Source organism: Diabrotica virgifera, chromosome 2 (genome assembly GCF_917563875.1).
Source record: "Diabrotica virgifera virgifera chromosome 2, PGI_DIABVI_V3a".
Taxonomy (NCBI): Eukaryota; Metazoa; Arthropoda; class Insecta; order Coleoptera; family Chrysomelidae; genus Diabrotica; species Diabrotica virgifera.
Window position 1 is genome coordinate 207,518,319 of NC_065444.1, and position 13,114 is coordinate 207,531,432.

Consider the following 13,114-nt stretch of genomic DNA (forward strand, 5'->3'; position numbering starts at 1 on the left):
TCCTGTATTATATTATATCAGGAATAAAACTTCTGGAACAGAATATAGGATAGAAGTAATAAAACTACACTATTTCTTATGAGAAATGTTGGTTTGTTATACGCTTGTTTGGTAAAGTTAAAACATCCGGAATAGATTAAGGTATTGCAACGAAATTCCACTGTATTTTAAATAAATATAAATTCCTGTATTAGTCGAGGAAATGAAGCTGAAAAAATGGCAAAACCTCGCAATTTTTTCGTCCAGCGTCGATTTGTACAACAAATTTGGGATTAGGCTCATTACACCCTCTAGTGCATTTTCTATATTGAGTTGTTGTACGCTTTTGGTTTTTTAAGGGTGAAAACTACCCCTAATTGTAAAAAATTATAAAATAACATTTTAAACTTTAATATTGTCAACATTTGGTTCTTATTAGTTACATAATGATTGTTTTATGCTTTAAGATATACTATCATAATATTTCAACCCTTAAAACCAACCTTGTTAGAGCTATATATAAAAAATTTACTTCTAAATACTAAAAGAATCATTTCGGCTTGCATCGATTTACATAAAAATTTGGGATTAGGATCATCTCACCCTGTACTTCATATTCTATATCATGCTTAAGGGCGTTGGTTATTTTTAGGGGTGTAAACTACCCCTTATTGTCAAAAATTATATAAAAATATTGTAAACTTTAATATGGGTAAAATTTGGTTTTGATTGGTCGAATAATGATTGTTTTATACTTTAGGATATAATATCATAATATTTCAACCCTTAAAAACCACCCTTAACATTACAGTTTTTATAAGTAGATATTTTAATGGATCTATACAGAAAAAAAGTAGAATTAAAGAATTACATAAACATTTATTTACACAAAAATACGAATTTACAAATATGTACAAATACAAATACAAATAGTTTTTTAGTCATCTTCCAGTATACGAACCGGTTCTTGTGATATTATACATATATTGTCCATAAGCGGACTATCCGAATTTTTCGAAAAAAAAAATTCGTTTTATACACATAGTTCCTTCATTTTTGGCGATAAAAAGTTTTTTCAAAAATAACTTTGTAGGATTTTTGAAGAGCTATAAGACTGTGTAAACTAAATTCCGTAAAATCCCTTAGTTTTTAATTAGGGTGGGTTTAAAGGGCTCGAATAAGAAGGTGTTTGCTCGTAAATAGAGGTTTTAAACAGCTATATCTCGCTAACTGTTCACTGTAATGAAAATCTGTGCACAAGGGAATTTTATTTATTAAAAAAGCTACAATTTAGTAGTTTATTATTTTTTAGTATCTCCAGTATTTACGGAGATATTATGAAGTAAAAGGTGAAAAATGGGAAATTCCAAAAAATTAATTTTTCTTTAAACTCGAATTTTTCTAAAATTACACCTTTTAAATAGGTCAAACTTTTTTGTTATATTGATAATACAAATATAAAACGAATTACAGAAAGGTGAATACCCATTTTTAATTAGGAGGGTAGTTAGGGGGTTGTTTTCACTGATTTTTTTCATAGAGAAAAGCAGGTACCGACCTTTTTTTGATCGTAAGTCGCTTAATTTTCAGGCTAGGAACTTTTTATTATTATATTTTAAAAGGCCTGACTATACACTTGACAAAAGATTATTTAAGTTTTCCTCGAAAAATGCAAAGTTTTTCCGTTATTTTACTTTGAATATTTCAAATTATGCATTTGACGAAAAAAGCTAACATTTAACATGCCGTATCTCGGTTTGTATTGGTCTTCAAGATATTACAGAAAACGAATTTGGTTTGTGTTACTAAAAGATACAATTTTGATATCTACAGTTTTTTTTTATTAAATGCATATTTTTCGAGTTATTCTCAAAAAACCCTCTAAAAGAGTCGATTTTTTCATCGAAAAACTGTTACTTTCAATCGCGAATAACTCGAAAAATATTAGTTTTACGAAGAAAATTTAAAAAACATTTTTTTCTTAGAATTACTTTTTACATCGATTTACATGGTTAAAATGTAATAAAAAAATTCGCGCCCCCGAGATGGGGTGGCAACCACCCCAAGGTTTTAGCGTACAGTGGCATGATATAGAAGATGATCCTTGGACAATTCCCTAACTTCTGCGAAAATTTTAAGTAAATCCATGCTGGACGAAAAAATTGCGAGTCAAAATGCTTCATTTCCTCGACTATATAACCCCCGGGTACTTTCTGTCGCTATATTATTTCTTGTGGTTCGTTTTGATTGTCACAATGATTAACTCGTGGCTATCTAATAACCAGAAGGCAACACATTGACGTTGGACATTCTTCTATAATTTATGATAACCACTGAGTATTTGATTCCTGAGTTTTGCAGTAAGGTTATCAAAACAATTTCATTTGAAATTATACCTTAGGTACAGCTGATAAGATACGAGCCGTACGACTATATTGAAGCAAACTATAATAGGTACATGCATAATTCAAATAGTTGACAGTTTATTTTTTCTAATGTTTTTTCATATACATATGTAATTAGTGCATTACTATTAATTAGTACTAATTAGTTACCTAATTAGTTAATTACTTATAATCTATGTAGGTTCAAGTTAGAAACACAAAACAATAGCTATTTGTATAACAAGGGAGGAAAGTGCTACTTTTCCTCCCGAGAATGAAGTTTACTGCCCGACGCGTAGCGGAGGGCAGTAATCATTCAAGGGAGGAAAAGGCACTTTACTCCGATGTTATACATATGGTTTTTCCACCTTCCTCAAATAACAAGTCATTTTTTCATTTTTACTTTATTTATGTAACTAACCAACAAAATTTATTAGAACTAAAACTAACAAGTAGGTACAATATAACTGTCAACTGTCAAATATAAATCTAATTATTAATGTAAACATTGTTAAATCAGAATAACAATTTACTGTTTTTTACCATTCTGCAAATAAAGAGTGTTTTTAAATAAACGTTAAAATGTATAGGTACTTACGTAATAGAAAATAGATATTGTACAGGGCGTCAATAAGTTATATTTCATGAATGAAATACCATGACGTCACTTTTACTTTTCCTCCCTAGGGAGGAAAAATATTTTCCTCCCTAGAGAGGAAAAGTACAACTTTGCTCCTTACAATCAGGTCCGGAAAAGTATACTTTCGGTAGAGGTAGGTGGAAAAATATTTTACTATTTTAGCTCAACATTAACCACAATTTTAGTTTGAAATAAAGTTTATTTGACGTTTCGATGTCGACTTCGGAAATCGTTATCAAAATACAATATATGTATATAAATAAAATATATTTACTCAAACAGAGCTTATTAATAGTAAAAAAATGTTTGTTTTTTTTGGCACCTAAATATTGCGAAATACAACGAATGTTTATTTTTAAAACTGAGTAGCGTAGCCCTTAGGCTAAGGCCACACGGGCGATAATTTACGGCGCCGTAAGAGCAGTAAACCTGACGAGGCATTGCTTGACTAACTCCTATTTCATCTACAATTGGTGGAGGAGTTAGTCAACCAATGGGTTTACTACTCTTACAGCGCCGTAAATTATCGCCCGTGTGGCCTTAGCCTTAGCTTAAGGCAGACAAGCGATAATTTACGGAGCCGTAAGAGCAGTAAGCGCTATAAAATGAAGCGGCAGTAAGCGCTGTAAAAAGCATGGCCAGGCGGGATGTAAATTACGGCGTGTCGCAAGATGTAAATACAATGTTTGGGTCGTTGTGATGGTTAAATGAGCTACAAATTTGGACCCAGGTCCATTCGTTTGCCACACTAAGCCGAAGATGGGCCAGTTGGATGTTGTTGCGCGATATTTTACAGCTCAGTCAGGCCATCCAATACACTCAACGTGGGACCCATTTTCGTGCTTCATTTTACTGCTCTTACGGCGCCGTAAATTATCGCGTGTCTGGCCTTAGCCTTAGACTTCGATTCTAATTCTATTGGGCATTGACTCAACTAACAATCTGCACTGTTCAGGACTCTGCTCAACTGAAGTTCCGACTCTGCTCTATTTTGGCTAAGTTTGTGTAATGTCCGTTGTGGGTTATTCCTTAGTGTCTTTTTAATTTTATGCCATACTGTTTCAATTACATGCAGGTCAGGACTGTTAGAAGGCCAAGAAAAGACGTTTATATTGTGGTTTCCAAATTAGTTTTTTTTGGTTCTGGTCGTATGACGGGACGCTTCATTCTGCTGAAAAATATAATTCTCGTCAACATTTTAATTTTACAATGCTTAATAGTAGGCTATTTCTATTTTGAAGTGTTTGCTGATATTTCGTAGCATATGCGTTATTATCAAAAAATTCAAAACATATTAACCCTGAAACTGCCATACAACCCCAAATTATTGCTGCTTTAGGAAATTTTATGATCCGTTTCACAGTCCTTGTGAAAACGCTCAAAACACACACTAAGAATTTTGACCGTGCGATGGTTGAAATGCACATAGTGGCTCGAGCAATCATATGGAATCTTTCTCCCTTCACCGATTGAAACGTTCGGTGAAGGGAGAAAGATTCCGTATGATTACTTGAACCACTATGTACATTTCAACCATCGCACGGTCAAAATTCTTAGTGTGTGAAACATTATTAACTAAATTTAAAATCAAGATGCAGTAGAAATAAACAAACCAAGACACGTTAAATGCTGTTAGGAGCACTCCGGAATCATAATTTACAATTTACATACATTGCAAATCCCAAATCATGGTTTCCAAAGTTTATACATTGTAAATTATGATTCGGGTGTGCTCCTATCTAGCATTTAACGTGTCTTGTTTTGTTTATTTCTACTGCATCTTGATTGTAAATTTAGTATAGTGTGTGAAACTCATGCTTTGTGCGAATAACTCGTTTGAGGTGATCACCAACACATAGAAGTTTGGTTCAAATACTTAAATGATTCTCAATAATAAATAAAATATACTGATGTTGATAATTGGATTTTCAGGATGTTTAATAAAAGTATATTTTCTTTGCAGAATTTTTTGTATGAGTCAGAAGGTAGAAAAACCAGTTCTATCCGGTCAACGCATCAAGACCAGAAAAAGAGGTAGGTGGTGAAAACTTAATATTCGAATAATCAAATATTTTTTAAGAGATTTTAAAATAATTAAGAAATATTTTTAATAATGTTAATACTTTTTTTTTGCTTGGACTATAGTCATTCAGCCAGAATGTTAATACTTAGGCCTACACACTGCACATTAGAAGCATTGCATTCTGACACGTTTTCCAATATTGTCAAATATTGCGCATGGGCCATAAAGCTTGGACTACTTACGAATTTTATGTTTATTTATGTAAAATTCGTAAGTAGGTGTAAGTCGTAAGTAAACATTATATTGAGAAGGGGCTATGCCACAACTTGAGATTTTGGTTTTTTTGTAGTTCTGCATAGTGCTGCCATCAAGGAACAATAATAATATGAACTTCTTGTAAGTATGGCATATCCCCTTGTTTGTCTAAAATGCAATTGAGAATCCGACAATTCGAGCGTCAGTGTATGTTCCGTCTAATAAAAACTTCAATTACTCAAAAAAAAATTTGTGGCATAGTCCCTTCTCTTTCTCAGACACTCAGTACGGAATTTGTATTTATTCCTATCAGATCAATGAATGAAAATTCATATATCGAGAATATTTTAAATTTTATAACGCTTGCTTCAGTTATCGGCGACAACTTCCTCTTTATGTTAGATAAAATTCGATACAAATTTCTCTATAATTTGTAACTAATATGTAATGGGAATTAACCACAAGTCTATTAGTCCTGGATCCCGCGTAACAAATAAAAGATTTAGTCTAAGAGCTAGTGAACCCCCCGACTAACGGTTAATAAGGCTAGAAATTTGTATAGTGATTCATAGCACACCAAGGCTAAAAACCATGACCTGGCAGGCATCAGCTCTGCACGTGTATCTACCAGGTGAATCGAAAAGTGCATAGTTTAGGGGTAAAATAAACTTTCTCCTGTAAGGTTTAAATTTAAGTATGTGTTTGAGAAAGTCATTTAGAAGAAATGTGTACAATGACAGGCGATTCTGAACAGCATAAGACCTTGCCAGGCGAGGGGAAAGATTAGGGTTTTTTACAAAAATTATTTTTTTGCATCGAACAAAGTTTTTGTTAGGTTTTTTGAATCATTCCAAACAGAAAAGGTCTTTAGTGACTTTTCTCTTAGGTTAATAGTTTTTGACATATAAGCGATTAAAAATTTAAAAATTGCGAAATCGGCCATTTTTATCCCTGAATCGGGCATTTAACTGAAAATTTCAATCTTGCCAAGGTAGGTAGATATTCTTTAAACATCGATTGATGAAATCCTGAAGAGTTTTTTGCAATACAGTATCGAAAACCCCTTTGTTTTTAATTGCTAATCAAGCGGGCGCGACACTGTAGTATAAGTGAAGACGTTTGAGTTTGCATAAATTCATTATCTCGAGAATGGGCAAATTTGAAGAGAAATCCTCAGACAGGTCGATTTTTATTTTTAAATTAGGACTTTTTGGCATATATATAATACTAGTGACGTCATCCATGTGGGCGTGATGAGGTAATAACTGAGGACCGTTATCACTGACGTTATTACTGAGGACCGAAAGTCCCCGAAAGCTTCTATAATGTTTTGTTTAATAAGTTACAGGGGTGAAAATAAAAGAGAAAATTTAGTGTGCTTTTTAATTGCAAATATTTCATTTAAAAGAAACTTTATTTATTCTATGGGACTTTCGGCTCTCGGTAATAACGTAATCTTTCATTCTTCGTTTAAATTTTTCAAAAATACCTACTTTTAGTTTTTTCAGGATTCGAAAAAAATGAATACATTTAAAACACATTGAAATTTTTAACAGGCGACGTTTTGCGCCTTTCCCTTTAAGGTTTGAATACAGACACGGCACGTAAAGAAGAATATAATATCAGTAAAATCAATAATTATTATTAAATGGAAAAAGATTAAGTTTTCACTCTAATGGCATACAAAACAACATAATGCTATTCTACACCCAACCAGAATGAAAACAATGGGAACCTTCTCTGGTTACACCTCCGAGGCTTCTACAATTTGCAAGCCATACGGATGCTGAGACTAAGGAAGATGAGGGAATTCTACAATTTGCAATTCACGTCCCATCTGCTCAGCGCGGTAAAGTTCCAACGAGAATGGTTCCCTTCGTACTCCAATCAGAGTAAATGTAAATAAAAAATGAATAACCATTTTCAATTTCGTTGCAAAACGAAAATACAGCCGAACCATATTCTAGTCCGATCAGAGAGTGCAGCAAGCACCTCTACCGGTTTCGAAACTTATTAGTCTCTCATCAGGAGGCACATATGCTGCTCTCTCTGATCCAACCAAAACAAAACCCCGTCGTGCAGTCCCGGATTACAACGAACGAAATGGCATAGATGCCCTAGCGGCAACTGCTAACAAAAAGATTAAGTTTTCACTCTTAATGGCATACAAAACAACATAATGCTATTCTACACCCCACCAGAATGAAAACAATGGGAACCTTCTCTGGTTACACCTCCGAGGCTTCTACAATTTGCAAGCCATACGGATGCTGAGACTAAGGAAAAGGTTCGTTGCAATCCGGGACTGCACGCCGGGGTTTTGTTTTGGTTGGATCAGAGAGAGCAGCATATGTGCCTCCTGATGAGAGACTAATAAGTTTCGAAACCGGTAGAGGTGCTTGCTGCACTCTCTGATCGGACTAGAATATGGTTCGGCTGTATTTTTGTTTTGCAACGAAATTGAAAATGGTTATTCATTTTTGATTTGCATTTACTTTGATTGGAGTACGAAGGGAACCATTCTCGTTGGAACTTTACCGCGCTGAGCAGATGGGACGTGAATTGCAAATTGTAGAATTCCCTCATCTTCCTTAGTCTCAGCATCCGTATGGCTTGCAAATTGTAGAAGCCTCGGAGGTGTAACCAGAGAAGGTTCCCATTGTTTTCATTCTGGTGGAGTGTAGAATAGCATTATGTTGTTTTGTATGCCATTAGAGTGAAAACCTAATCTTTTTGTTAGCAGTTGCCGCTAGGGCATCTATGCCATTTTGTTCGTTGCAATCCGGGACTGCACGCCGGGGTTTTGTTTTGGTTGGATCAGAGAGAGCAGCATATGTGCCTCCTGATGAGAGACTAATAAGTTTCGAAACCGGTAGAGGTGCTTGCTGCACTCTCTGATCGGACTAGAATATGGTTCGGCTGTATTTTCGTTTTGCAACGATATTGAAAATGGTTATTCATTTTTTTTATTATTATTAAATGCTTTTTTAATATAAGTATTTACCCGTATTAACAAAAATCAAAATTTGTAGACTACATTATTTAATGTAGAGCAGTAATAAACAACAAACTATTTTTAATCGGTTAAAATTTCCAAACCCGTTAAAGATGGGTGTAGGAAGTTGTACATAAGTTATGTTTAGAATATTCTGAGAAATACAAAAATTTAATAATATACGCACGGTGTTGTATTTGAAATAAGACAGTTGGTATTGACCACTGTTGCATGAAACACACTGTATAATGAGTTTTTATTGCAAAAAATGGTCAACTAAAAATACCAATCTTAGATTCGCAATTTTTTTAACACGTCACTATTTATTTATTATCGAATTTATTCCGTTTGGCTGTTCCACTCTGTATAACCGAACAATAATAAAAAGTATGTATGTGTGTAGATTTAGATTTTCTACATGCATACATAATTAATACGATATAGTGAACAAATATAAAAGTGTGATTTCTACGTGCAGTTTACTTATGAATGATGATAATCGACGAATACTACAAAACTTTTTTTAAAGCAGCTGATAATCATGCAAATTACGTTAAAAATACGCCTAATCACCATGTACTGAAAGTCTGGCGATAAATTCTTACACCAACAAAACTTCATACCATAATAATAATAATTTTACTAAATCATATCTGATGTTTTTTTTGTTTAACAAGTGTTGAAGCCGAATTTGAAACAATAGAAACTATCCCTGGAATTTAGTATATTTTTTACTGTTTCGAAATTGTCGAATCACCAAAATACACATAGTTTTAAAAGGTATGCATCACCCAAAGTTATTGCTATTATTAACTATTTTCAAAAACTATTGTTATAGATAATTTATAAAAAATCTATATAACGTTGACAGATATTTTTTGTTTTAAAAGAAATACGGTTTTTCATCATCACCATAAGTGGCTCGATAATCCGTTGTGGATCTTGGCCTGCTCGCAAAGAAGACGCCACTCTTGTCGATTCCTGTCAACTTCCGTCCATCTTCTGATACTTAGAATGTTTAGGTCTTCTTCCACATCATCAATCTATCTTCTTCGTGGTCATTCTCTGGTTTTGAAAATGTTAATCTCTTAGTGTATTCGTGATCTGACATCCTAGCAATGTGTCCAGTCCATCTAAGTCTCTGCACTTTTACAGTTTTTTAATGAATTAAAAATTAAAAACATTATTTCTTATTAAAATGTATTTAACAATTTTAATATCTTATATATCCACCATTGAACGTTAAATCGTCAAGACGTTTATAAAGGCGTACAGTAAAACATATTATGGTGTAGCCGTTATAATTTTGAGCTTACCGCCTTTAGAGTGAAGCCAGTATTAGAATAGAATAGAATAGAATAGAAATATGCTTTATTGTCATGAAAAATTGTACAATATTATCGACAAAGCTTATAAAAGTCAAGAAAACAAAACAATAACAATAATAATAACAATAATGAAATTAAACACAAGTAATCAATTGCAAAATTTAAAATAAATTGCAAATGCATAGTCTACCTAGTAATTAATAAAAAAAAGTTTTAAAAGTTAAGCTGCTGCATATGACACCCAAAATAAATAAAAAAATAGATAAAAAAAAATAATAAAAATACTACTTGTGCAAAGGGTACTGTAATTTCTTAGTTATTGATTAAGAAAATCTTCTACTGAATAATATGGTCTTTCAGATAGGTAGGCTTTTGTCAGTTTACAACACTTGGGCAAAGATGCTGCAGATTTAAGTTGTAGAGGGAGATGGTTGTAAAGTTTTTTTGCAGAGTATAATATAGATTTCTTTACTAACTCCGAGGACGGGGTCTTCAAATAGACGTTAAACGTAGAATTTCTCGTGAAGTAGTCATGATTAGGTCTTGGTGGAAAGACATGTAGATATTTACGAATTAAGCAAACAGTTTCTAAAATATACAAAGATGGAAGGGTTAAAATTCCGTGATCTTTGAAGTAACTTCTGCAATGTGTTGTTCTTCTGAGGCCAAACAGATATCTTATTGCTCTTTTTTGTAATTTGAAAATAACATCGAATTGGGCAGCTGTACCAGAACCCCAAAAAGGAAGACCATAACGAAGACGTGACTCGAACAAAGAAAAATATGTTATTTTGGAAGATGCTAGATTGAGTTCATTCGAAACAGATCTTATAGCATAGCAAGCTGAAGATAGTTTCTTTCTTAACAAATCGATATGGAGGGACCATTTAAGGTTGCCGTCTAAAAAAAATACCAAGAAATTTTACAGAATCAACGGTACTGATCTGACTGTTATTAAGAGGTAAGGGTTGAAGAGCTCCTTTATAAGACAATGCTGCTGTTTTATCTACGTTAAATGAGAGTAAATTAAAGTCAGACCAGGTTTTTATTGTAAGTAGATCAGAAGTTATAGTAGCATGAAGAGTTGCAATGTTTGGGTTGCTCCAAGTGATACTGGTATCATCAGCAAAAAGAAAGATTTTTCCATCGATATTTAAACTAGTGATGTCATTAATAAAGATAAGGAAAAGTAGAAGATCCAGTACTGAACCTTGAGGTACCCCACATAAAATGTTTTTGAGACTAGAGTCTGTATCATTTGCTCTAACCAGTTGTTTCCTATCATCAAAGTAAGATTGGAACCAATCTAAAGAAATACCTCGAATTCCGTAGAAATTTAGTTTTTTTATCAAAATGTTTTTATTGGTAGGTCCATCGAAATAAACGGGCTGTGTTCAATTGGGTTAGAATCGGCCACGCTAATCCCGACCTCATTAAGGTACTCACGCACGGGTGAATCATGCGGTATGGCAACATGCATTGTCAAGCATTTATCTAATCTAATGTATTCACCAATGAACATTGACAATATCTCTATCGAACACAATATAGTCCAGAAAGCCACTGCGCATCCGCTAGGAAAAATATTCTAATTCGGATTTTTTGCACAATCTTACTCAAAAAGGACTCCTTTTAACAAATTTGCATGTTGCCAGGACCAAAAGGTGGTCAAAAATTTTTTAAACGTTTTTTTTTTGTTTTTTTCCTAAAATTATTTTTTTTTGCATGGGAAAAAGTTTTTTTAGGTTTTTGGATCATTCCAAACAGAAAAGGTCTTTAGTGACTTTTCTCTAAAAATGATAGTTTTTGACATTTAGGCTACGGCTCCACGGGCGAGAAATTGACGCTAGCAGTAGCAGTAAAATGAACTTAAGGTTCCGCGGAACGGAATGTGAATAGCCGAACTGTACCGACTAGGTACAGGACTTGTGCGTAGTCGGTTCAGTTCGGCTATTCCCATTCCGTTCCGCGGAACCTTAAGTTCATTTTACTGCTACTGCTAGCGTCAATTTCTCGCCCGTGGAGCCGTAGCCTAAACGATTAAAAATTGAAAAATTGCGAAATCGGCCATTTTTAACCCTCAAAAACTATGTGAAAAACTGAAAATTTGAATGTTGCCAAGGTAAGTAGATATTCTTTAAACATCGATTGATGAAATCCCGAAGAGTTTTTTGCAATACAATATTCAACACTCCTTTGTTTTTTAATTGCTAATCAAGCGTGCGTGACACTATTTTCCACCGACAGTATGGTGCAAATGAAAGGAATAAATTCGTTATTTCGTAAACCGGCAACTTTAAGGAAAAATCCCGAAACAGGTCGATTTTTATTTTTAAATTATGATATTGTGGGATATATGGTATACTAGTGACGTCATCCGTCTGGGCGTGATGACGTAATCGATGATTTTTTTAAAGGAGAATAGGGGTCGTGTGGTAGCTCATTTGAAAGGTTCTTCAATTCTCTATTCAGTAATGTAAACATGTATATAATTATTTATACAGCGTGTCCTTCTACTTGTTTTTTTGTCAAATAATTTAATTTAATAAACATTTTTTGGACACCCTGTATAAATAATTATGTAAATGTTTATATTATTGAATAGAGAATTAAAGAACCTTTCAAATGAGCTAGCACATGACCCCTATTCTCATTTAAAAAAATCATCGATTACGTCATCACGTCCAGATGGATGACGTCACTAGTATACCATATATGCCACTATATCGTAACTTAAAAATAAAAATCGACCTGTTTCGGGATTTTTCCTTAAAGTCGTCAGTTTAGGAAATAACGAATTTATTCCTTTCATTTGCACCATACTGTCGGTGGAAAATAGTGTCGCGCACGCTTGATTAGCAATTAAAAAACAAAGGAGTTTTGAATATTGTATTGCAAAAAACTCTTCGGGATTTCATCAATCGATGTTTAAAGAATATCTACTTACCTTTGCAACATTCAAATTTTCAGTTTTTCACATAGTTTTTGAGGGTTAAAAATGGCCGATTTCGCAATTTTTCAATTTTTAATCGCTTATATGTCAAAAACTATCATTTTTAGAGAAAAGTCACTAAAGACCTTTTCTGTTTGGAATGATCCAAAAAACCTAAAAAACTTTTTTCAATGCAAAAAAAATAATTTTAGGAAAAAAAAAAAAAAACGTTTAAAAAATTTTTGACCATCTTTTGGTCCTGGCAACATGCAAATTTGTTAAAAGGAGTCCTTTTTGAGTAAGATTGTGTAAAAAATCCGAATTAGAATATTTTTCCTAGCGGATCCGCAGTGGCTTTCTGGACTAATAAGATCAGTACGAACTTCGTAAGAGATACCTCTCCAAATCATTATTGACCCTCCTCGTTAAGCCACTGTTTCGGTTATAGTGCATTGAGCAATCCTTTCATTTTGACGCCTGTAGACACACTGACGTCCATCTGGACTTCTTAGCGCTATTCTGCTCTCATCTAAGAACAGTATGTTCTTACATTCCGTCACATTCGTCAGCATATTCTC

The 13,114-nt window shown here is 33.5% G+C and overlaps 1 protein-coding gene across 1 annotated transcript in view; it reads left to right on the forward strand.

The window, feature by feature from the left end:
* LOC126879776 (protein krasavietz) overlaps nt 1-13,114 on the forward strand; it is a 139,893-nt gene that overhangs the window by 61,124 nt on the left and 65,655 nt on the right. Inside the window, exon 2 of the mRNA XM_050643026.1 lies at nt 4,967-5,037. Coding sequence (XP_050498983.1) covers nt 4,977-5,037 — 61 coding nt within the window. The 5' untranslated portion in view covers nt 4,967-4,976. The remainder of the gene's footprint in view (nt 1-4,966; nt 5,038-13,114) is intronic.